The 26973-nt window shown below is 43.2% G+C and overlaps 1 protein-coding gene and 1 pseudogene across 1 annotated transcript; one reads left to right on the top strand and one right to left on the bottom strand.

Moving 5' to 3' along the window:
• Window positions 1-854: 854 nt before the first annotated feature.
• On the bottom strand, window positions 855-6601 carry IL19 (interleukin 19). Its single transcript, XM_036273604.1, has 5 exons — window positions 6458-6601; window positions 6241-6306; window positions 3563-3715; window positions 2532-2606; window positions 855-950 (listed from the first exon to the last, which is right to left on the bottom strand). The coding sequence occupies exons 1-5, from the start codon at window positions 6599-6601 to the stop codon at window positions 855-857; spliced, it is 534 nt and encodes a 177-aa protein (XP_036129497.1).
• A 975-nt stretch (window positions 6602-7576) lies between these two features.
• On the top strand, window positions 7577-10536 carry LOC118637735 (annotated as a pseudogene).
• Window positions 10537-26973: the final 16437 nt, after the last annotated feature.

Raw genomic sequence — 26973 nt, 5'->3', positions numbered from 1 at the left:
CTCTAGGCCTCGGTTTCCCCATATATGCATGTTCATTCTTTTTTTAATCCTCACCTGAGGATTTTTTCCATTTATCTTCAGATAGAGTGGGAGGGAAGGGAAGAGAGGGAGAGATGGAGAGAGAGACAAACATCGATGTGAAAAAGACACATCAACTGGTTTTCTCCTACACAACCTCCACTGGGGCTGGGGATCGAACTGCAACAGAGGTATGTGCCCTTGACAGGAATTGAACCCATGACTCTGGTCCCCGTGCCGACACTCTAACCACGGAGCCAAACCAGCCAGGGCTCTGCATGTTCTTTAAGGCCTCGTTCATTTCTAATAGTCAACTTTTATGATTACTTAACTGACCCTCCTCAGAAGACAGAAGAATCAGAAGACACTTTCACTAATTGGTTAAAAAAAAACACAGAGTTTATTCGGAAAAATCAGTCAGTGCAATATGCACTACAGGGAATCGCTCAGCTCACATCACAGACACGGGACAAACAAGCTCACAATAAATTAGGGGGAAACAACCCTTTTCCTCCAGGATGGCCCACAAGACCTTTCAAAGGACCTATTTCATTATAAATATGACGATAGACTATCAAGTTATTTCCAGGTGGGCTCCGTCAGCCTGGGTCCAGCCAGGGGAACTTCCAGCCACGGTGTGAGATCTGTCCAAACCTAGATTTTGCCCTACAGTCTCTCAACCCCAGAGGAGAGAATTCCCAATCAGCAGAGAGGTTTCTTCAAAATGATGATCATTTGCATCAAAATGGGGTTTCACCATCTTCCTACCCTTGAAAGTAGGCTGTCTCCTGGAAACCTCACAGGGCTGTTCACCTGGGCAATCTGATGCTTTGTCCTCAGGCAGTGGGCGTTCCTTGATGATGCTTGTCAATCCAGGCCAGGAAAATGTCCAGCTCTCCCAGAGACTTGAGGGCAGCAGACCTGACCTCCAGCTGAAACCAGGGAAATCATGAGAACCTGCTTTCCAGACCGGGAATCATTTCCAAACCACTGGTCCCCACAAAGTTTTCTTTTCATTCATCAGTTATATTTGCAGAGCATACAGTCCCCAAATTATTTTTCCCAGCAGACAACCCAAGTTGTTTTCCACAAACAAGCAGAGAAAACATGTCAGAAACTTATAAACAAAATTAAAAATTCTTCATTCTCTGCCCTCTGTTTTTCTTTTTCCTGTTTTTCACAGAAAAAAAAAAAAAGAAATACACTTGCCTTTCTGGACAGTTCTTTTGCTTATTTTTCTTTTTACACTAGCCATACAAGGTCTCCGTCCCAGGGTGTTGTGCAGTGGGTGGGGAGAGCTTGTTGTCCCCATTGGACACATTAAAGCACCCAAGTCCCTAAGGATCAGTGTCCTACCCAATGTCACGCAACCAGTTGGTAGCAGAACTGGAACTAGAACCCAAGTCTTTTGACTTACTCCTCCTGCTCTTCAGCAGACTAATAGTATGTCCTGTGGAGCCAGACAGCATGGGATCGAGTCCTGCCTTCACCACTTTGCAGTGTGAACTTAGTTAGGTTACTTAACCTGTTTGTACCTCAGTTTCCTAATTTTTCGAATGCAGATAATGGCTCATAGCAGTCTTGTGAGGACTAAATGTGTCTATACCTGTAGTGTGCTCAGAACAATATCTGGCTCATAGGAAGAACAATATGACTCTTAGCTGTTGTTAATAACTTTATCCTAGGTAAGCTCTCCACAAAGAAGCAGAGCTCTGAACAGCTCTCCCTACCTCCTTGCTATTCAAATAACTAGCATCTTTTTTTAAATTGATTTTTCTAGAGAGAGAGAAAGGGAGAGATAGAAACATCAATGTGAGAGAGAAACATGGATCAGCTGACTCCTGAACACCCCCTACTAGGGATCAAGCCCACAACCCAGGCATATGCCTTGACTGGGAATCGAACCAGGACCTCTCAGTCCATGGGACGATGCTCAATTCACTGAGTCACACCAGCCAGGCTAACTGGCATCTTTTGAAAGTGTAGTTGAAATGCAGAATCTCAGGCCTCATTACAGACCTATGGAGCCAGAATCCGCATTTTAACAAAATCTCCAATTGATGCACCTAAGAAACATCACTTCTACCTCCACCTGTGCATGAAACATGCATCTACAGGTGCATGAGAAGCATGCTCTTCTGTACCGCACAGAATGCTCATGAGAGTTACTGGCCGCAATGACACTGGGCAGGTAACATGTTTCAAGCATAACAGCTTCCAATTCACTGGGGATCTTGCTTCCTCTGTATCACCCCTATCTTAAACAGTATATGCTTTCCCTCAAAACTTAACCCAGGTCAGAGCTGATATGTAAGGGCATAAGAAACTGGTGAAAAGATGTGGGGTAACTAAGTCCAGAAAATTAGCAAGTGAGACAAGACCAAAACACTCTTTCCAGACACACACAGTTGGGAAGGCCTGCAACTAATACTTGCTGAGTAAATGAATGAGTTTGAGCGGAGTGGAGGCAGAGGGCTGGTGCGCTCCCAGTCAGGTTCCTTCCCTGTCCTTACCTGATCGTAGTTGTTGTGGATGATGCTGGTTGCATTGGTGGCTTCCTGTCCACAGTGACACAGCCTCTGCTTCTGCTGTGATAAAGTGGAGGCAGCAACCATCAGAGGACCTTTCCATCCTGACCCTCCCTTTCCACCACCTCCCCTCATGGAGTGACATTTCTCCTTCCTCCCAAGGCGAGAGTCAAGTGAGTAAACTCAGTTTGGAGCAGCCGTGGGGAGTAAGGTCTGTTTGTAGAGTCACCCTGTGTTTGACCAGAGCCTTTGCTTTTTCTGGGTTGACCAGCCAGACGGGAAGAGCCAGGAGAAGAGGTGCCAAGTCCATCTTCTCCCCACTCTGAGTGCAGTGCCCCACAAGGCAGGCACTCCAGAAATATTTGTTGGTTGGTTAATTGAATAATTGACTCAATGAATCTTAATGTAAGTGGGACAAGGGCCATGACTTCTAACAGTTTTAGAATCTGGCACGAAGAGGTGAAGTCACTGGCCACAAAGTCACACAAGGAATCATTGGCAGGGGTCGGGCTAGAGCTCAGGATCTCTCCTGGCCTAAGTTGTTGTTGGTTTGTTTGAGTTTGGTTTTATTTCCGATGTGGGGTTTGAATAGCTAACAATGACTTCTCAGGTGATCCTTATGGGTAGGCTATACCAGGGAACCACCCAGAGTTTAATTGGTAAGGAAACCCAAAGGGCCAGAAACAAAGACACTAGGGGTGTGCCTATGATAAGCCTGCAATCCTTGGCATGCCCTTCTCTCGGGACAGTCCTGGGGTCACCTAAGGGATACTTTGACATAAGTGGTCACCCACGAGGCTTATCCTTAAGGAAACCTGGGTCTGGTAAGGTGCTGGCAGGGAGGAAACCCTGGGCAAGGAGTGAGCCCTGGAAGAGATTCTTGACAGTTCTCCCCATGGATGACGGGGGAAGGAATTTCCTGTGACTACAGGGACCATTTCAGAAGGTGCCTGGGGCCAGCACGTTCTGGCTTTCCCGGGAGCAGACAGGGAACTGGAGTTCTAATGTGGACTCACACATTGCTGCAGAACCTTCTGCATGTAGAAGAAAGAGTTGGCAATGCTGCTGATTTTTCTTAAGATCTGGGGGTTCGGCTCCTGATGGTCCTTAAACACCTTGTCCAAGTAAAACTCCACGAGGTTCTTGGTCATGCAGCACACATCTAAGGGCTTCAGGGAGGGATCTTCAGATGTGAATTAGAGAAAAACCAAGGCCCTCTTCTCTTTATTATTTTAGAGAACAAAGCAGCTTATTTGAAGAGGAGCAGCAAAAAATGAGATCGCTAAAATTTCTTTTTAAAATTCACATTGATTTCAGTGTGTCCATCCCTTGGGACACCAAAGTTCTTATAGCAAAGGCACTGAGGAGAGACTGTGGTTCACCCGCTCTTTCTATAGGGCTAGGAGATAGATTACCAAGGGATGGAGCCCAGTTAGACTAAAATTCTCTCTACAGCACTCCTAACAGGTCATCACTAACTTCTCTTTAAACCCTTCCAGAAACAAGGCATCTCCCTTTTGAAAGGATCCATGTCTGAACAGCTCTCTCAAAAAGTACTTCCTTACATTGCTGAAGGCTGCCTCTCTGTAATGTCCCCTGTCTGTCAAAGACGATTTATTCAATGGCTGTTGCTTGCCAGGCATATGCTCGGCACATATTTTTTCTATTGCAATGACATTCATTCCATTGCAATGCTTGACTCTCCTCCAGTCTGTCCTTTTTCTTGCAGGGATCATTTGGATGGAGCTGAGATTTGCAAGAATAGAAACTGACCACTGGGGAAATGCCTGCAGCTGAGCAAGTCTGCAGCTGGCAAAGGGCAGATCTCTCTAAGGGGAGAGCTCCTGAATTCCTGGGGCACAGCTCAGAGCAGCTGGACAGGCTGAGTTTCCTTCTAGCAGTTTGCACCTGCCCTGGGATTAGTAAATTACTCTGCAAGAAACTTCTTGCTCAGCCTGAGCAGGGAGGGATCTGCAGCAGGCATAGGGCCTTCATCTTTATTAGCATTGAAACCGAAAAGCCTCCTTGGTCCCAGGGGTCACTTTTCCCAGATGGCAAGCTCTACTTGCCACACACACACACACACACACACACACACACACACACACACACAGTGCCTCTCTTCCATCACCCCTGCCAGTTCCCTTAACCAAAGGGGCAAAAGTGGCACATCTTTGCTGTATCAGGATGGAAAGGAGGGAGGCAGAAATATAATAAAGACCTGCATCCCCATTGACCCTTTTCCTTATGCCCCATCAGCTATTTCTAGACCTCGAGAGAAGAATCTGGAGACAGAGGCATGAGACACGGGATTCTACTCCTGTCTCAACCACTAACTAGTCATTCTCCCTCCCAAGGTATTAATTTGGTCATTTGAAAATTATGGTTTGGGAATGAATAGCTAATCTTTAGGGTCACTTCCAGCTGTGGTATCCTATAAGTTTCTTAAACTATTATTGGCTGGAATAGTATTTAGTAAAAGGCTACATATCTATTGCCCACAGATAAATCAGGCCCAATAACGACTAGAAGAATTATCTCATGCAGAGAAGCCCGAGGAAAAAGTAAATCATTGCAGATATAACGTATACTCTGTCACAAAGATACTGAAGAAACAAAGAGATCTTTCTAGAATTCTTACAAGGACTGCGGGAGCTCACTTTTAAGGGCACTTCTCAGTGACCCCTTCTGTGAAGTGAATGATCACCTCAAAAGCCAACTGTTTTGTAACACACTCTCATCACCTGCCATCTGGACAACTGGAACAATGCCACTGGCTTTCCTGATCCGAGCCGTCCATTGTAAAGAACATCAGCAGACTGCCTTTCTAAAAGTTTTGTGCTCATACAGCCTTTGGCTCAAACACCCACAGGGACTCCCTATTGTCTCTATTATACGCTCAAGGCTCAGCCTGACATGCAAGGTTCTTGGTGAAATGACTGCAGTGTATTCTTCCACCTCATCCTCTTCCTCTCACCTTCATGCCCCTTGCACTACAAGCCTGGTTGCCTACTGTCCCCTGACATACCTTCATTGATTGTATACACCCACTCTCCCATGCTGCCCAACCCTCTTCATTTCTTTTATCCACCAGCCCACAGCCTACTGAGCTTTTAAGTCACTGCTCATTTTCTCAGCTTCCCCATAAAACCTTCCAGAATCACCCTAAGCCGTAGACACCTGCCCTGTTTGAGTATACAGTACCTCAATCACTCTCTAGGTGAGTGGTACTTCTTTCATTTCTCCAGGGGCTTCTTTTTTAAAATTAAATATATTGGGGTAACAATGGTTAATGACAGTCTATAAATTTCAAGTGTCCAACTGTATAATATGACATCTGTATTCTCATTTCATCACCATATATTTGACCCCCTTTACCCTCTTGGTCCTCCACCCACCCCCCTTCCCCTCTGGTAAGCAGTATTCTGTTATCTATAGCTATGGGAATATAAAACAAAAAGCAAAAACAAAACAACCGCATAGATTCAAACAGAATAAGTAGTTCCCAGGGGTTTCAAAGTCCCAGAGATACAAGAATGCCCTAACACATCAGTTGATTGATGAGAAACTGGGAGCATTTAGGGAACACTGGAGATTAGGAAAGAGAAGAGGGCAGGGTGAGGATTTTTTCTCAGTCCAGGGCCACTTCGCCATAAAAACAACAATACAGGAAAGAGCAGACACAGGCCAGTACCTTGATGCTGTGCAGGGTCTCCGAGGTGGACAGGATGGTGACATTTTGGAAGGTGTCTTGAGCTTGCTGTGGAGGAAAACATAAGAACAAACACAAGTGAGTATCCCATGTCTCCCTGAGACACAAAAAAACAATGAGAAGGTGCTTGTTCTTCATGTTGGGAGGTAAGGAGAGGCAAACCCCCTTGCCCACGTCTTCACCCAGAACCTATACTCACAATGGCTCTTTTGATTTCTTGGAAACTCTCTTCTATATGGCGCATGTCCGTGGAAATCAGACATCTCCTGAGACCTCGGGAGTACGCTGAGCACAGGAAGAGCACTGTGCCCAGGAGCCAGAGGGAAACACGCTGTGCCTTCATGTCCTGCAGGAAGGATGGAAGTCAGCTGCCAGGCCAGGAGTGGAGAGGAGGGAAAGGGACCGCGGTCGAGTTCCCCTTGGACCTCACGGGGCAGGCGAGCCAGCAACCCAGAGAACAGACCAGTGCCTCCGCCTGTGGAGTTCAGGGGCACGTGTCTCCTCCTCCTAAGTCCCAGGGAGTGTACTCATGTGTATATCGCTCTATTATGACTCAACACAGCTCACTTTGTCAAGAGTGATGAAAAGCATTGTTTTTAATCAATTGAATGGAGCAAGCAAGATTATAATATGCCCTAGGAATTAGGCAACTAACTGATCTGAGAAAACATAAAAGCACATTTGGCTTTTGGGGGAGGGGGGCATTTGGCTTTTTTATATTCGCCCCTGAAATAGGTGACACCCTTTTATTATGAACCCCCACTGTGTATCTGCTTAAAATAATTTGTTTGAAGCCAACTACGAAGATATCACCTCCTGAAGAAGATGGAAAAGGAAGAGCAAGCCATCAACTAATAACTAATTAGCCACAGTGAAGAGAGAGGGGAAGTCTGCCCCTGCAGAGGGCAAGTTGGCTGCCTCCCCTCTGGCTCCTACTGAGCTGGGGATGTGAGGGACATGCCTGCAGCTAGCCAGTCCCCGGGCAGGGCCAGACCTAGAGACGCTTGCTGTCTCTTTTCATTCTCTCACCCTTCCTGCACCATCTTTCTCTTTCTTTTTCATTTAACCACTTCCAGCTGTGTGTGTGCTAGTGTGTGTAGTGTGTGTGACAGTGGAGGACAGGGAGGCACCCAAACAGGAAGCCAATGAGGGGCTGCAGAGCACCCCCACCTCCTACCTTTCGCTATAGTGGCTCTAACTACAAAGCACATCCGTTGGCTCCAGACTGTGGACCCCACCTGCCCCTGTAACTGACCACCACTCCCCAGGTCCCCCTTGGGATTCCCAGGCTCTTCCCCAGAAAGCCAAGAAACAGCACATGCTGTATAGAAAGCCATTTTGCCTTAACTCTCCTGAACTCAGCATCATTCCCAGTGAGAGCACAGGTACATACCGAGACCTCGCCAAGTAGTGGGCAGTTAGTATAGCCCAAAGATTGATTTCTTTCTCCAACCTCTCTCTTTCCAAGGAAACAAGAATGTAGACCCCACAGGCAGGGAAGTCTGTGGATCCCCTCAGACCTCTCTCCCCTTGAAAGGCAACTGGAAGCACAGTTTTCCTTCTGACAAGGTAACTGTCAGAAGCCGTGGGACACCCCCTGCTTGTCCCACGCTGCCAGGAGGCCCAGATATCTTGTGGAGGAGGAGGATGCCTTCCTTAGCTTGTCAGTTCCAGACATCTTGGCAGATTCAGATAACAGTAGTGGCTAACATTTATCATACATGCCAAATGTGTTCAGCACTGTGCCAAGCATTTTTACATAATTATTTAATGTTCACAACCACCTATTTCCATTTCCATTTCCATTCTCTAAGTAACTGAGACTTAGAGAAGTCAAGGAGATTGCCCAAGGTTTGTGGCCCCCAAGGGGCAGAGCCAGGGTTAGAAGGTGGGCAGGCTGGTCCTTGAGCCCTCTGTCCTCACTGCACCATCCCCTGACAGCTCTGTTCCCTCGGGGATCTCAACAGAGATCCCTGCAGATGCCTTCATACTGGCAGAAAGAAATGCACTTCTGATTGGGCAGACAGAACGACAGGTGCTCCTTACATTTAAAAAGATATTTAATACTGCAAAGGATTTAAAAGAAGATAGATTTTAAAGTGCCCAGTACAGTTCCTAGAACAAAAAGGTTGTAATAAATGTTAGATTTTCTCCCCTTCCTCCCTCCCTACCTTCCTACTTTTCTTCCTTCCTACTTTTCTTCCTTCCTTCCTTCCATCTTTTCTAATTGAGAATAAGGTACCAGAAAGTTCACCTCTATATTGAGCACCCCTCTCCGTTCTACAGAACACCCAGTGCCTGTGACTTCCTAGGCCGCACACAGCAATGACAGGCCGCCTCTCCGCATCTGTGAAGGATGAAGATGAATGAAAGCCTCTGCTGGAGGCTGGCAGGAGACTCACCTGTCCCTGGGTGCTCGGGCTGCTCCTGTCTTCTCTCTTGGTGTGCTTTGCCACGTGGAAAGGGCTGGTCACTTTTATGCAGGTGGATAAGAGGAAATGCTGTCAAGGGATACTGGGTGGGTCCACCCTTGGGAGATTTTCTTTTCCCCCCTTTTTTCTTAGCATCTCATTTCCTTAATTGTTTTCTTTTCTTTCAACATTGAAATACAGTTGAATAATCATTATGAAGAAATCCTTCTTTCTCTGGGTCTAGACATGCAGATTCTAGGAAAAATTAACTTCCTATCTACATGCAAATGAGAATTTCTTGCAATTCTGTGTCCATACAGAAAAATCCAAGTTAAGTCACTTTCCTGAAAGGTGAGGCATGCCACCAGCTGTACCTGGCAGTCAAGCTCAGGAAAGCTCTCTCCTGACAGCCACACCCTGCAACAGCCAGGCCCGTGCGCATCTGCAGGTGCCAGTGACTCTAGGACACTCCACCTGCCCAGTGGCTCCTATAGCAACAAGCACCTACCAGGTGCCAGGCACTAGCTAAATGCTTTACATGCAGTATTTTGTTTAACTTAATGGAGAATGCATCCCCTCCCCCAGGAATGCAAAGATTTCTTGGGACATTATCTCATTCCTTTTCATCTTGTCACTAGAGGGTCATTTCATTCTCAATGAATGCAGAGAGAGAATGAGACCGGGGAGTAGGAGTCCTGGAGCGCAGAGCCAGGAACAGAGCCTGGAATCCGTGCTCTTGGGCCAGAAAACCCTGTACCTAACTTACCACACACACACACACAGGTTGTCCCCAAAAAATGTATACAGGGTGTCTGCGTTTTTAGAATAAAATGTATTTTAATAAACACTGGCTTTTATAATTATTCAAAATTGTGTATACATTTTTGGGGCACCGTGTGTGTGTGTGTGTGTGTGTGTGTGTGTGTGTGTGTGTGTGTTTACTGGTTTTAGAGAGAAAGGGAGAGAGAAACATTGATTGGTTGCCTCTCATACACATCCTGACCAGGGATCGAACCCACAACCTGGGTATGTGCCCTGATTGGGAATCAAACCGGCCACCTTGTGGTACATGGGACAACGCTCAATCAACTGAGCCACACTAGCCAGGGCTCTAAATTACCTACTGAATATTCACCAGGTCGGCCTAAGTCGGGAACGTGGCCACACGGTCCTCGTGGGCGGTCCGGCGGCGAGTGCAGCACCTCTTGGCCTCGAGTGCCGGGTCCGATGGCAGGGGATGTCTGCATCCTTTCAGCACGACCACCCAGAGGGCTGCAGGTGAGGACTGCAGCGCTGAGGTCCTCCTGATGATCTTGGACCCTCTCTTGCAGAAAGAGCCTTCAAGCTAAAAGCTGTTGAACTGGAGAAGGAAGTGCAGGATTTAACTGAGATACCAGAGAGCTCTCGCTGGTGGTGAAAACATCAGAAGGCAAACCCAGAGACGCGTAGAAGATGCCAAGAAAGTTGAAGGAAAGTGCTTGAGGGGTCCTTGGATTCTATCTAGTCCAGTCTTCTTTTACAGGAATTCAGAGTTTCTGTAAGGACTTGGTGGAGGTGGCAGACGTTTTGGAGAAGACTACAGAATGCATTTCTGAAGAAGCAGAGCCTGGGGACCAGAAGCTCACTCTAGAGAAGATCTTCCGAGGGTTGTCCCTTTGAGAAGTAAAGCTGAAAAGTGTGTTTGCCAAGTGTGGCCTGGAGAAGATGACCCCAATTGGTGACAAATCCGACCCACGTGAGCATGAACTCATCTGTCATGTGCCAGCTGATATTGGAGTGCAGCCTGGCATGGTGGCTACGAGCTTCATGGCCACACCATCAGACGTACCCAGTGGAAGTGGCAGTGGGCTCTCAGAGAAGACTATGAATGGGCCATGAGGGACTGAATGTCCTTCAGAGTGCAGTCACCTGTGTTTCCTTTACTTATTAAACTAGGTTTGTATTGTTATATATATATATATATATATATATATATATATATATATGTGTGTGTGTGTTTTTTCACCATGTAGGTATACGTGTAGATTAAATGATTAAGCCCTTGGCACAGTGCTTAATAAGGGATTAAAAAATGGTACGCTTTGCTATTAATTCTACAGCTTCTAAATTGGGAGGAAGAAAGGACCATAAGAAACAATTTCTCTCCACCCCAAGCCTTGCTGCCTGACACTTAGCATAAAAAATGTGAGAACAGATTGACATGGAATGGCATGCCCCTTAGGACTGCAGTCCAATTGTGACTTTGACTCCACAGACGTAGGGTTTTGTCTCGCCTTAGAACTGGGTGTTCTGGAACCACTTGGCCCACCCCTGGGATGCCGGAGTTCCACTTTCCATGCTGAATAGGGAAGCAGAAAGAACGTGAAGGAAGACCAGAGAACCGGAATGAAGAATGCTCACGTGCTGGGTGCGGCTCTCACCCACTTCCCAAACACCCCCTCCACTACCCACTCCAGCTTCATGAGCTATTTATGGTGGTGCCAGGGTAATGTTCTCTTTATCAAAGAGTAGAGGTTGCTCACTTATAAGTGCTAAGTCCTAGAGCCCAGACAACAAGTGAGCCAGGTACTGTGTAACCCCAGAGGGCACCATGCCCACTGCCTTCTCTGGGAATGAGGCTCCATGGAGAGGATCTACTGAACAATCTGGATGAAGTGGATTAGGTCTATGTGAATGATTTCAGTTCTATTAGAGGAAGAACCCGTCATTGTAAGAACTACACAACACTAGAAAGTATGATAGAAAAAGGATCTGGGGAAGAAAAAAATATTGCTGCCGGTGGCTACATTTTCACTTGGGAAGTAAATAGGGACTTAAAAACAGGAAGCATACAACTGTTTAAACATCTTGATAAGCATATCTGGATTGAAATGATGGGTTTGCCCTGGCTGGTGTGGCTCAGTTTGTTGAGCATCATTTTATGCACCAGGGCACATGCCTGGATTGCGAGCTCCATCCCTGGTGGGGGGTGTGCAGGACGCAGCCCGTCAATGCTTCTCTCTCCCTTTTCCTTCCTCTTTATCTAAAAATCAATTAAAATATATTCTTAATAAAAGAAAAAAATAGTATGTTTGGAATTTGTATATAGCTTTGAAAATAAAGCAAAAAAAAAAAAAAAGAGAGAAATATTCCCCAGTTCTGAGGGACCTGAAACCTACAAAGTTTCTCGTCTGTTTGGGATTTAGAAGTGAGAGAAAAGATGGCAGAGAGAAGTCAGTTCCATGTGCCCATTCGATCAATGGACAAATGGAGCTGTGAATCAGCCCTCCCCTCCTGCAGCAAGGAAGTAGCATGCTGTTCTCAAACCCCCACCTCCTGGCTCGTAGCTCAGTGCCCTTTCTCACCCCTCTCTGCCTTCTCGTCTCAAGATCAGGTGGAGTGAAACAGAATGTAAAGCCCTAGGGAACTTCAAGCCTGTTTAGCAGGAGGGGTGATGTAACCCTCAAAACCAAGCTGTTCTGACTTGCCTTCACCCAGGAAGGTGATGACCTGAGGAAATGCAAATTGGCAGCTCCTGTGTGGTGGAGAGGGAAGGACAAATCCTTCTGCTACATCAACCTGGACTTGCCTTCCCCTTCTCTCCTACAAGTTCCTCAGTCAAGACCTGCTGACCCAGAGCCTCAGAGACCAACTGACACCTTATGTCAATGGGTTCTGTGGCTCAAATGCCATGACACAGTCCCCGTGGAGACATGAGAGGGGGGACTAGGGATGGGTAATGGGAAGAGTACAGTGTTTGCCTGGCTTTCCTGGATCACTGACCATGTCTCACTCCCAACCACCTATCCTCTCCTCGGCAGCCAGACTCTCTCAAATGCAAACTCAGTCTTGGTGCTCCCAGGCAGCCTCCAGGATGAAGTGTATGCCTCTTCCCATGGCACTCCAGACCCATCATAATCCAGACCTAGCCCCCATCTCCAACCTCGTCTCTACTGACTAGCCCCTGACACTTCACTGTCCCCTCTCCCCTAGAAAGCACTACCCTTGCATTTCCGCCTTGTAACCACCTACCAAACTTTCAAGACTTAGCTGCAGTGTGACTTCCTTTGTGAAATCTTTTTTCTCTTCCTTTTCTTCCCTCCTCCCCTTCTTCTCTCTACTCCAGAGGGCACTGTGCCCATTGCCTTCTTTGAGAGTGAAGCGCCATGGAACTGAGCAAAATGTGGCCTTACTGAATGAATTGGGGTGATATAGGTTAGGTCCATATGAATAATTTGATTCCCTACCCCCACCCTGATTGAGTTGACTGCTGTTTTTTTATCATATTCCCCTGGATGAATATAAGATGCTCAATTAACTTTGCATTTCAGATCAAAACACTTCAGTGCTTATTCTTCTGAAATTCAAAGTGAACTGGGTGTCTTATATTTTTATTTGCTAAATCTGGCAATTCTATCCTGAACCCTCTACAGACTTCAAAGCCAGACACCATTTGTATGGGGTTTATAGCTCATGGATTGTTTTTAAGAAAAGAAATTTTTAAACAGAAGTACAAAATTAGGAACAAAAGTGAAGATTTACTTAGAATGTGAAATAAATCATAACAAATTGCAAATTTTTAAAAGCTGAAAAGTGCCACAAACATCACAAAATCCAAAGAGATAACTCAACATGTATATAAACTAACTAGCTGACACTTCTGTGTTTGCTTCTTATATGACAGTGATAAGACAGTGATTTTTTTAACTGTTATTTTCTATAGAAAGAGTAAAAACAAGTCAGTCTTTTCTCTGACATGGTTGTTCAAAATTAGTTTTTTGTTATTAATAGTTGAAATATATAAAATTTGCTGCAAGTGTATGCCCTGCACAGAAATTCTGATAAATTCTGCTTCACAAATTTCCAATCAAAAGAGGGAAAATTATTATTCATTTCTAATTGTATATATTGCATTAGGAAGTATTTTGTTTTTCCATTTTGACTAGATTTTAATAAAAACCAAATCTTTGGCTTCCAATTTTACATGTCCGATGCCTGGAAGAATCACCGACACACTTTCTCTGGCTTCGTACATCTCAAGCCTTGCTTCTCTTCCACCACCCGCACGCTTCCAGTAATAAGAGTCAGCACAGTGCTAGGAAGGAGTGAATTGGATGTCATTCCTACACCAGATGGGTAGCAGTATCTTAACCACACACAGATGTCACTACAAACCATGTAAACTTATTTCTTTAAAGGCCAAATATGTCTCAAGTCAACTACTCTTTAGCCAGATTCCCTAGATATGATGACCTCTCTAAAGTCACTGACTTCAGAGGAAATGTGACAAAGGGGAAGTAGAATAGGAAAAGACACTGGTCTTAACTGGTTGAGGCTAGCATACCTTACTTCTGCAAAATTTACACAAATATATGACATGTGAACCCATCGCTAGGGTCCCTGAAGGAATTTGAAGAGAGACCATGCAAGTGAGAGACCCAAAGCTTCAACTTCCTTGGCGAAACAGTAAATCTCCGCTGGCCACTCCCCCTGGGATAATATATTGTGTTTATTTGTATTTTCTCATTTAATTTTTATTTTCAATCAGAGATTTGCACTGCAGTCAGTTGTTTCAGTCCTCCCCAACCCCCATCCTATGCCGTGTAGGCAACAGCTTTCTCTTCTGCTATTAATCTCCATAATTCTAAAGAATACACTTGCATTGCTGTTTCTTAGATTTAATTCTTTTCTAACATCTTATACAACATGCTCACTTTCCTCCCCTATCCTACCAATAAAAACAGGTCATGATGGCACCTCTTCAGAGACAACAAGTCACTTAAGTCCACTCATGGAGGCCCAAGCCACTGGGTGAAAGCAAAGTCCTGCTCTCCTGCGCTTGTGCCTCAACTCACTCCAGGAAGAACCAGAAGCATAGAGTCAGCTCCAAATGTTTCATGTGCCTTTCATTCCATTGTCTTATTTTTCTCATGGTCACCGACTCAAAATTCATAGACAGAGGAGCTAGACTAACAGTAAAGCTGAGTCTGGCTGGTGTGGCTCAGTGTATGAACATCGACCCAAGCACCAAGAGGTCGCCGGTTCAATTCCCAGTCAGGACACATGCCCAGGTTGTGGGCCTGATTCCCAGTGGGGGACATGCAGGAGGTGGCCAATTGATGTTCTCTCTCATAGATGTTTCTATCTTTCCCTCTCACTTCCTCTCTCTCTAAAAATAAATAAAGGAAATAAAATTGAATTAAATTAAAATAATAAAATAAAATAAAACAGCAAAGCTGAGAAGTATTGAGCTTATGTATCTGCCCAGGGCTGTATAAAGCACCTACATGCACTATCTCTTTTCATCTTACATGTGCTCCATGGGGAAGACAGTTTTTGTGTCTATTGTTGTAGAAGAGAATGCTGAGACTAGAGCTGTCAATCAGCTTGCCCAAGGGCACTCAAGGAGTAGGTATATGGCAGAACTGCATGTAGTCTTGGCGCCTCAACTCCAGCACCACCATTCTTAGCCATTTCCCTCTACTGGATATGAAGGAGCGTCTGGTCCAGGCTTCTTATATACAGATGCAGAAATAGCAGAAGGTCAGAGAGAAATATCTTGCCTAAAACCACACAAGTAAATAGTGATGGGTCAAGAACCAGAGCCCTCATCCTTGAACTCTCAACCCCATGCTATTTTTATTCACATGCTCTTTGTCTGCTCTTCTGACTTCAAACCTTCTTCCTACAGAAAACTTTCATTCCCGTCAAGCAAAGAAAAAGCAGAACAGCAAATGACATAGAAGATAATTTGAGAGCACCCTTTCCAACCAACAGATCCAGGCATGTCAGCAGAAACTGTGGTTCTGTGGAAATCGGATGTGGTTTTTCCCTTATTGTTAAAATGAACCATGTCACTAGAAAAGACCTGCTCCCACAGGCACCGAGAGCCAAGGAGTTCCTGGGGAGATCATCACAAGGAGACTTGGAGGAGGAGGGTGTTGGGTGGAGGCTGTCAGCTTACTGCGTAGTTAGAGTAAGTGGGCAGCAGAGTGGCAGCTGGTCACTCTGAAACACTTGAGGTGTAGCAGGCCAGGCACAAGGACTACATCTTGGATCCGTTGTTTCCTGGAGGAAACCCAGACCAATAGCACTCTTCAGCGGTGCCATCCCAGCTCTTAGGGTTCTCTCCATTCACTGGACTTCCTTTCCCAGAGGTCTTTCTCCCCTGCACTGGCTAAACCTCCATTCTATTCCAGTACAAGTTCACTCAGTCTGACATGCTGAGTGGGAGCCAGGTGTTGTCATCTCTTAGAAATGAGCTGGAACTTTCAGCTTGGGGCTCAAACTTAAAGCAAGAGGCAGCTCTTCCAGGAATCCCTCTCTGGCCACCCTCATGGCATTCTTTGCTGCTTGGTTGCCCTCGGCACCTGTGAACTTATTTGTGCTCTGTTCACTTCCACTGAAGGCTGCTTGAGCCATTCTGAAATCTCCCATCAGACCTGAAGCTTGAGGAGGACCGAGACTGTGTCTCCTCAGTTACAGCTGGCAACCAGATGGCTCCTTTGTTAAGTCAACTTTTTGCTTGAGAATCTAAGGTCAAGGTCTTGCTTGGATATAACTCCATAATAGCAGGGATCTTGCATGTCATGTTCATAACCTCCGAAATATAGCACATAGTAGGCACTCCACAAATGTTTATTGAGTGAATGAAGGAATCAATGAACGAATGGCAGGGAATGAGACCTCCCCGCAGGCACAGGTTCCCACACCCACCTATACAGGGTTTTGGTTAAACATGAACAGCTTGTCTTCTAAGCTGGTTGCCTGGTGGGGACGGGTCCCTGGATTTGTACCATAGAAACACTATTCTTTTTTTGTTGTTGTTATCCTCACCTGAGTTTTTTTGTTTGTTTGTTTGATTTTATTTTGCATTTATCTTCAGATAGAGCAGGAGGGAGAGAAGGAGGAAAAGATAGAGAGAAACATCGATGTGAGAGAGACACATCGACCGGTTGCCACCCACACAACCCCAACGGGGCCGGGGACAAACTGCAACAGAGGTATGTGCCCTTAGCGGGAACCAAACCCAGCTCTCTCTGGTCTGTGGGCTGACGCTCTAACTACTGAGCCAAACCAGCCAGGGCAGAAACACGATTCTTCATTACCCACTAGGTGAATCCCTTCCATAGAAAAATTAGAGCGTTCAGCCCCAAAGGATTTGCATGCTTCTCTTCCAGTATCCAAACCAATTGGCTTCCAGGAAACCCTGGTTATTGAAGAGTTGAGTGTCTTTCAGTGTGTGCACTTATGTTGAGGATTTAAAAAATACACACACACATGATACCAGAAGAGAAAAAAAATATGAACATGACATTTATAGATATTGAAGAACTACCAAACAGAAAGAGAGAAAAAATCAATTTGGCCAGCAGTATCAATATAAAATCAGTCATTTTGCCTAATGCCCTTGAAGTACAGAAACACTTAGGCATATTTTAAATGCCAGAGCAACTTGCTATCCCTGAAGCTTTTCTTGTAACACATCTAATGTTTAAACACAGAAAAGGCTATCATACACAGACTACAGATCCAAGAACTCTGATTCACTCCTTTGAGACACTGGTGAAATATATGGCATGACCTTCCCTCAAAAAAGTACGCTTATACACAAACTTTTCCTCTGATGTTCATCTACAGACCCTCAGGGGTCCATGAGCTCCAAATTAAACGGCTTAAAAGACTTGGATTTGGGTCTAGTTTTGGCATTTGTTGGCTGTATAACTTTGGACAGGTCAACCTCTCTGTGCCTCAGCTTCTGCATTTGGGAAAACAGGGATGATAATCCCTGCCCTGCCCTCCTACATTACAAAACACATGCCGTCTACATGTGTAAGGATTAACACATGGGGAGGGGATTCACATAAGAAGAAAGAGTTGCCCTTTATCTCTACCTGTTTACCTAAGAGCAGGTTCTATCATGCTTAGTGATGGAAGTCACAGGAACAGGGGAACAGATCTGACACCAAAAGGGAGCTGCCCATGTGGTCTTTCTGTTGGGTTTGTTTAAGCTGGTCCTGCCTGGAAAGGTCTTCCTAGGACTGGGGCCTTAATTCATTTCTCCCTTAAGAAAAAGCAGGGGTGACGCCCTGGCCAGTTTGGCTCAGCGGTTAGAGCGTCGGCCTGCGGTCCGGGGAGACCCGGGTTCGGTTCCCGCTAAGAGCATGTACTTCGGTTGCAGTTTGTCCCCGGCCCTGGTTGGTCGTGCGGGTGGCAGCCACTCGATGTGTCCCTTCACGTCGATGTTTCTCTCTCTCTCTCTCCCTTCCTCTCTCTCCCTCCCACTCTATCTGTACCAAAAAAAAATGGAAAAATATCCTCGGGTGAGGATATAAAAAAAAAGAAAAAGAAAAAGCAGGGGTGAATACATTCGGATTCCCATAAATCTATAGCCCCACTGTGACTGGAAAAGCCAAATGACACTGAATTAGGAAATGAGCTTTGGACTTAGGGTGACCAGCTGTCCTGAGATGGCCAGGACTGAGGGGTTTCCTGGGACACAGGACTTTCAGTCATAAAGATGGGAAAGTCCTGGACAATCTGAGACAAGTTGGTCATCACAGTTAGACTGAGAAAAAAAAACCTGGGTTTCAGTTCTCGTTCTGCCTCTTTAATTGTGTGACCTTGGGCAAGGTCCATAAGGCTATATCACCTGTTACCCTCATTTTTCTCACCTATAACATGGGACAGAGGAGGGTGAGACAATACGATCTATGCAACGCCTCAGTAAAAGGGGAAGCTCAGCAAATGTCTTCTAATCTGAAAATGCAAGCAACAGAAACCCCACTCACTGAGGGGGACTGTGCTTTCCTCTTCTCCCCCAGTCCTCCTCCAATTCACAAATATCAGCTGTCCGTCACTCCAAGCTCTAAAGCACTTTCACACATGGTATTATTTCATATGCGAAATCCCACCCAAGTAGAGAAGATATTCTTATCTCTTTTTCTCAGATGAGGAAACTGAGGCTCAGGGATTGGAGGATCATGCCGCCAGGCACTTAGAACTACAACCTAAGCACCTTGGCCTTTAATCCTAACCTCTGTCAAAGCAGTTGCTAGAGCTGCCCCAATCCTGGAGGCCTCAGTCCCCTGGTATCGAGTGGTAGTGCCAGGGGAAGACGTTCCACCCTCACCACACAGTGACTTATAACCCTAGGTCCCAACCCCCACAAGAGCCCTAACCCAAGCCCACCTTAGTAACTTACATTCAACAAACACTTATTGGGCCCCTATAATGTGCCAGGCACTATGCTATGTTCTGGGAGTACAGTGCTGGACCAAGCAAACAGTCTTGGCCACCCCCACAGACCTCACAGTAGTAAGGGTGCTACCATTAAGCAGTCATTGTTATCACATCTCCTTACCATTCAAGAGCTGGCCTCTGTGCTAACCTCTTTCAAGGTATTCTTTTGTTCCATCTCTACAACCCCATGAGTAGGTACTATTTCCAGACACAATACACAGATGGAGGGAACTTAGGTAAAGAAGAGCTTAAATGCAGAGAGCTGTTAAGGGAGGAGCCTGGGTCTGGACCCCCAGAGTCCAACTCTGAAGTGGAGCAAGGGTTGTAACAGTGCTGCCTCACTGGGTCCATGGGTCATGGAAGGCCTCCTAAAAGTGAGTTTTAAATAGAAACATGAGAGCAATACAAAAAATGTCTAAATTCCAGATCAGCCACTAGACTCCAGCATTTGCTCCAGTATTCTTGTCATGTCTTTGTCCCTAGCTGTGGTTCTTCAGGGCTCTGCATCTGCCACCCTCATGTGTCTGGCTTTTCAGCCCTTCTATCTTGGAGTGTTTCCCCATTAACCCTTCTCAGCTCTTAGGCCTCTTACCTTGTATCAGTTTCTCAGGGACATCTTGGAAATTCCCTTCACCCATCGCCCCCAAATTTTTCAAGCTTACCTCAGAATCCTAGATTTCCCGCACAAAATATTAATCACAGTTCAGGCTAAAAACGCTCAAGTTTCCCCAAATTCCAGGCAGGGTGGGGGCAGGATGTGATGAGGAGAAATCTGGGAATTAGAGCTCCAGGCCACCCTAGAAAGGCAGGCAAGCACAAGGCCTGAGGGAGCATGAAAAACCTGGGCACCTCCTCCAAATTAAGGTGCAGACCAAGCCTCTCCCCAAGGGTAATTAGCTTTCATTTCAATGGGCGAGCTTTCCCTCCAGCTTTTCCCCTAAACAACCTCAGGTTCAAAGGCAAAGTGAAGGTAGATGCTTATCCCAGGGCGGCAGATACCAGAGAAGTCTGTCACTGACTCACTTCTGCCTCTCCTTAGCTCTGCCAGACCTGGAGAAGCTCAGAAACGCCTGGCAGGTGGCTATCTATACCTGCAACCACCTGCTACAATGGAAGCCAATGGGAGAGTAGCTGATGGTGCTGGATCAAGGACTAAGCTTTTGCCAAGAGAAAGACACACCCAGACTCCATTAACCCTGAGCACACTTCCTCTTCCAGAGGATTCCTCTTTCCAGAATTCTAACTTCAGGGAACTCCCAAAGTGGAGGAGTAGCCGGAAGAGGAGCATCTGAGTGGGTGCCAAAGTCATTCAAAGTCCCATTCAAGGGAAAAACATAATGAAATAGTAAAAACACTTTTGACAAGGACAGCTCTACCTCTGAAAGCTGCAGAAGTTATCATTGTTATAGTGTTAACAGCAGCAGTAAACACTTATATTGTGTTTACTATGTGTGAGGCACTGTCTAAAATGTTTTACATACTTGAACTCATTTAATCTTGGATCCAAGAGAACCTGTTTCAGTGAGGCCCTTTAGAAGTGTTGGGTCCTGTTGCTAATCTAGTATTTTGGTAGCATCATTTTAACATACAAAATCTATTTTATCATCACAGCTTTAGTTGATTCAACATACTGAACATCTACTATATCTCCCATGCTGGTAGTACAAAAACCTAACAGTTTCTTCCCTTAAGGAGTTAAGAGTCTACTGGGAAAGACAGGAAAATAAAAAGGACAATCTATTACAGAGGGGTAAGTACTTCGAAGAAGAGAAACATGCAAGCTGTGGGAACAGGGAGGAGAGATACTTAATGCAAAACTAAAGTGTATAGGTGCAGGGGATATCAGAGAAGGCTTCCAGGTGGGGGTGACCACTTCACTGAGTCTTCAAGGCTGCATTAGAGTTAGTCATGAGCCTGGCCAGTGTGGCTCAGTGGTTGAGCATCGACCCATGCACCATGGTTCAATTCCAGGTCAGGGCATATGCCCAGATTGTGGGCCAAATCCCCAGGAGGGAGCATGCAGGAGGAAGCCAATCAATGTTCTCTCTCATTGATGTTTCTCTCTCTCTCTCTCCTTCTCCCTTTCTCTCTCTCTAAAATCAATAAAGAAAAAAATTTTTTTAAGAGTTAGTCATGAAAAGAAAAAGCAGCAGAATATACATTCTTCTCAAGTGTACATGGTGCATTTTCTAAGATAGACCACATGTTAGGACAAAAAAAAAAACCTTGATAAATTTAAGAAGATTAAAATCATATCAAGGCTCTTCTCTGCCCATAATGGTATGAAACTAGAAATCAGTCACAAGAAATAAACTGAAGATCACACAAAGACATGGAGGCTAAATAACATGTTACTAAACAATGAATGGGTTAACAATGAGATCAAGGAGGAAATCAAAAGATACCTTGAAATAAATGAAAATGAGAACACAGCGATCCTAAATCTATAAGACAGAGCAAAACAGTACAAAGAAAGAAATTCATAGTGTTATAGGCCTACCTTAAGAAACATGACAAGTTCCAAATAAACACTCTAACTTTACACTTAAAGGAACTAGAAAAAGAACAACAAGCAAAGCTGAAAGTGAGTAGAAGAAAGAAAATAATAGAGATCACAGCAGCAATAAAGCAAAATAGAGCCCCCCCAAAAAAGGAAAAAAATAATACAAAAGACTAATGAAACCAAGAGCTGGTTCTTTGCAAAAATAAACAAGATTGACAAACCTTTAACCAGACTCATCAAGAAAAAAAGAGAGAGGGCCCAAATAAATAAAATCAGAAATGAAAGAAGAAACAACTAATTTCACAGAAATACAAAGGCTTGTAAGAAAATATTATGCAACTGTATGCCAACAGATTGGACAATCTGGATGAAATGGATAAATTTCTAGAAACATACAATCTTCCAAAACTGAATCAGGAATGATAAAAAAAAAAATCTGAATAGACAAACTACAACTCATGAAATTAAAGCAGTAATCAAAAACTCCCAACAAACAAAAATCCCAGACCAGGTAAATTTTATCAAATATTCAAAGAACTAACACCTATTCTTACCAAACTATTCCAAAAACTCAAGAAGAGGGAAAACTTCCAAGCTCATTTTACAAACCCATCATTATCCTAATTCCAAAACCAAATAAAGACACTACAAAGAAAGAAAATTATGGGCCAATATCCCCAATGAACATAAATGCTAAAGTCTTCAAAAACATATTAACAAACTGGATTCAGCAATACATTAAAATATCATACACCATGATAAAATGAGATTTATCCAGGGGAAGCAAGGTTGGTATAATATTCACAAATCAACTAATGTGATACACCACATTAACAAAATGAAGGATAAAAATCACATGATCATATCAGTAGATGCAGAAAACGTACTTGACAAAATCCAGTACCCATTTATGATAAAAGCTCTCAGTAAAGTGGGAATAGAGGGAACATACCTCAACATAATAAAGGCTATATATGACAAACTCAGAGCCATCATTATACTCGATGGGCAAAAACTAAAAGTGTTTCCCTTAAGATCAGGAACAAGACAGGGATGTCTGCTGTCACCACTCTTATTCACTGGAAATCCTAGCCACAGCAATCAAACAAGAGGAAGAAATAAAAGGCATACAAATTGGAAATAAACAAGCAAAACTGTCATTATTTTCAGATGTCATGGTATTGTATACAAAGAACCCTTAAGATTCCACCAAAAAACTACTAGAACTGATAAATGAATTCAGAAAAGTAGCAGGATACAAAATAAATATCCAGAAGTCAGTTGCATATTTTTTTTCCTATTTATCTCTCCCCTCTTCCCCACCACCTCCTCTGAGGTTTGTCAGTCTGTACACTACTATGTCTCTGGGTCTATTTTGTTCATCGGCTTATTCTGTTCATTATATTCCACAAATAAGTGAGATCATGTGATATTTGTCTTTCTCTGATTGGCTTATTTTGCTTAGCACAATACTCTCCAGTTTCCTCCATGTCATCTCAAAGAATGAGATCTTTCTGTCTTACAGGTGATAGTATTCCATTGTGTATATGTACCACAGCTTTTTTATACATTCATCTACTGGACACTTGGGCTGTTTTCAGATCTTAGCAATTGCAAATAGTGCTGCTATGAAAATAGGGGTACACGTATTCTTTCTGATTGGTGTTTCAGGCTTCTTAAGATATATTCCTAGAAGTGGGATCACTGGGTCAAAGGCAGTCCATAGTGACAGCACCAGTCTGCATTCCTACCAGCAGTGTACTAGAGTCCCCTTTTCTGCACACCCTCACCAGCACTTGTTGTTTGATGATTTGTTGATGGCAGTCATTCTGGCAGGTGTGAGGTGATACCTCATAGTTATTTTAATGTGCATTTCTATGATGCAAATTAAATGAGACGTTGAGCATTTTTTCATATGTCTCTTGGCCATTTGTATGTCCTGTTTGGAGAGGTGTCTATTTGAGTCCTTTCCCTATCTTTTAATTGGGTTCTTTGTCTTTCTTTTGTTGAGTTGTATGAGTATGCTATATATTTTGTAAATTAACCCCTTATCTGATGTATCATTGGCAATGATGCTCTCCCATATAGTGGGTTCCCTTTCCATTTTGATGCTTGTTTTTTTGCTGTGCAGAAGTTTTTTAGTTTGATGTAGTCCCATTTATTAATTTTATTTTTTGTTTCTCTTGCCTTAGGCATTGTATCAGTGAAAATTCTGCTGTGTAATGTCTGAAATTTTGTTGCCTACATATTCTTCTAGGATTTTTATGAATTCATGAGTCACATTTAAGTCTTTTATCCATTTTGAGTTTATTCTTATGTATGGTGTACGTTGGTAGTCTAGTTTCATTTTTTTGCATGTAGCTGTCCAATTTTCCCAACACCATTTATTAAAGAGACTGTCTTTACTCCATTGTATGCTCTTGCCAACTTTGTCAAATATTAATCAAGCATAATGTGTTGGGTCAATTTCTGGGTTTTCTGTTCTATTCTATTCATCTATATGCCTGTTCTTGTGCCAGTACCAGGCTATTTTGATTACTATGGCTTTGTAGTATAACCTGATATCCAGTATTGTGATCCCTCCTACTTTGTCCTTCTTTTTCAAGATTGCTGTGGCTATTTGGGGTCTTTTTTGGTTCCACATAAACTTTTGGAGTATTTGTTATAGTTCTGTGAAATATGCTGTTGGTATTTTTTTTTTTTTTATCCTCACCCGAGGACAATTTTCCATTTTTTGTTCAGATAGAGTGGGAGGGAGAGAGAGGAAGAGAGAGAGAGAAATAACAACGTGAAACGGACACATCGAGTGGTTGCCACCCACACGACCCAACCAGGGGGCGGGGACAAACTGCAACCAAGATATGTGCCCTTAGTGGGAACCGAACCCGGGTCTCTCTGGACTGCAGGCTGATGCTCTAACCGCTGAGTCAAACTGACCAGAGCTGCTGTTGGTATTTTAATGGAGATTGCATTGAATCTACAGATTGCTTTGGGTAGTATGGACATTTTAATGATGTTGATTTTTCCGATCCATGAACAAGGTATGTGCTTCCACTTTTTTATATCTTCCTCTATTTCTTTTTTTCAATGTCTTGTAGTTTTCTGCAAACAAGTCCTTTATTTCCTTGGTTAAGTTTATTCCTAGTATCTTGATTTTTTTTGCTGCAATGGTAAATGGGATTTTGTGTTGTTTTTGGTTTCTCTTTCTGTGAGTTCATTTTTGGTGTATAAGAATGTTGTCAATTTCTGGATATTAATTTTGTATCCTGCTACTTTGCCAAATTTATTTATTAGATCTAGTACATTTTTTATAGAGTCTTTAGGGTTTTCTATGTACAATATCATGTCATCTGCAAATAATGACACTTTCACTTCTTCCTTTGCAGTTTGGATCCTTTTTATTTTTTCTTCATGTCTAATTGCTGTGGCTAAGACTTCCAGGACTATGTTAAATAAGGGTGGCAAAAGTGGGCATCCCTGTCTTGTTCCTGTTCTTAAGGGAAATGCTTTTAGTTTTTGACATTGAATATGATATTGGCTGTAGATCTTTCATATATGGCCTTTATTATGTCAAGATATGATCCCTCCATTCCCACATTGTTGAGCGTTTTTATCAGAAATAGGTGCTGGATTTGTTGAATGCTTTTTCAGCATCTATTGATATGATCATATGGTTTGTATCTTTCATTCTGTTTGTGTGGTGTATCACATTTATTGATTTGTAAATATTGTACCAGCCTTGCATTCCTGGGATGAATCCCTCTTGGTTATGGTGAATTTTTTTTTTTTATAATATATTGCTGGATCCGATTTTCTAATATTTTGTTAAGGATTTTGGCATCTAGGTTTATCAGGGATATTGGCATGTAGTTTTCTTTCTTTGTAGTGTGTTTATCTGGTTTTGAAATTAGAATTATGCTGGCCTCATAAAACAAGTTTGGAAGTCTTTGTTCTTCTTGAATTTTTTGGAATAGTTTGAAGAGTGGATGTTAATTCGTCTTTGAATGTTAGATAAAACTCCCCTGTGAAGTTATCCAGGCCCGGGCTTTTGTTTGCTGGGAGTTTCTTGATTACGTCTTCAATTTTCTTAGTTGTTATTGGTCTCTTGAAGTTTTCTATCTCTTCCTGGTTCAGTTTTGGAAAACTGTGTGATTCTAGAAATTTGTCCATTTTATCTAGATTGTCCAATTTGTTGGCATATAATTAATTGTTCATAGTATTTTTAAATGATCCTTTGCATTTCTGTGGTGTCAGATGTTACTTCTCCTCTTTCGTTTCTAATTTTATTTGGGTCCTCTCTTTTTGTTTCTTGGTGAGTCTGACTAAGGATCCATCAGTCTTATTTATCTTTTCAAAGAACCAGCTCTTTGTTTGATCTTTTGAATTGTTTTTTTAGTCTCTATGTCATTTATTTCTGCTCTGACCTTTATTATTTCTTTTCTTCTACTTGCTCTGGGTTTTTCTTTTTGTTTACTTTCTAGTTCTTTAAGTTGTAGAGTTAGATAGTCCATTAAAATTTTTACTTGTTTCTTGAGGTAGGCCTATAATGCTATGAACTTCCCTCTCAGGCCTGCTTTTGCTGTGTCCCATAGATTTTGTGTTGTTGTATATTCATTTTCATTGATTTCCAGGAAGTTTTTAATGTCTTCCTTGATCTCCTTGGTAACCCATTCATTATTTAATAACATGCTAGTTAGTTTCCATATATTTGAATATTTTTTAGTGCTTTTATTATAATTGATTTCTAGTTTCATGCCATTGTGATCTGATAAGATGCTTGATATGATTTTAATTTTTTTTAATTTGTAGAGACTTAGTTTGTATCCTAACATGTAGTCTATCTTTGAGAATATCCTATGTGCACTTGAGAAGAATGTGAATTTTTCAGTTTTGTGGTGTAATTCTCTGTAGATATCTATTAAATCCATTTGACCTAGTGCATCATTTAGAATCTCTGTTTCCTTGTTAATTTTTTGTGTAGAGTATCTATCCAGTGATGTCAGCAGGGTGTTGAAGTCCCCTGCCATGACTGTATTGCTGTTGATTTCTCCTTTGAAGTCCTCCAGAAGTTTTTAAATGTATTTTGGTGTTCCTATGTTGTTGGGTGCATATATGTTTACCAAAGTTATATCCTCCTGTTGGATAGATCCTTTCAATATTATATAGTGGCCTTCTTTGTCTATAGTTATGGCTTTCATTTTGAAGTCTATTTTGTCAGATATGAGTATTGCTACCCCAGGTTTTTTTTCCTTTGCATTGGCTTGGAAAAATTTTTTCCATCCTTTCACTTTCAACCTATGTGAGTCTTTTGTTGTGAGGTGGGTCTCTTGTAAACAACATATATATGAGTCATGCTTTCTCATCCAATCAGCTACTCTGTGTCTTTTGATTGGAGTATTTAATCCATTTTCACTTAAGGTTATTATCGATATGTACTTATTTATTGCCATTTTTGTTTATTATGGTTATGTTCCTTTCCCATTTCTTCTGTTTATTACAGTGGTCCTTTTAACTTTTCTTGCAGTGCTGGTTTGATGCTAATATATTCCCTTAGCCTTTTTTGTCTGGGAAGCTCTTTAT

This window comes from Molossus molossus, unplaced genomic scaffold (genome assembly GCF_014108415.1).
Source record: "Molossus molossus isolate mMolMol1 unplaced genomic scaffold, mMolMol1.p scaffold_m16_p_20, whole genome shotgun sequence".
In the NCBI taxonomy this organism is placed as follows: Eukaryota; Metazoa; Chordata; class Mammalia; order Chiroptera; family Molossidae; genus Molossus; species Molossus molossus.
This window is presented reverse-complemented; position numbering and strand designations above follow the sequence as displayed.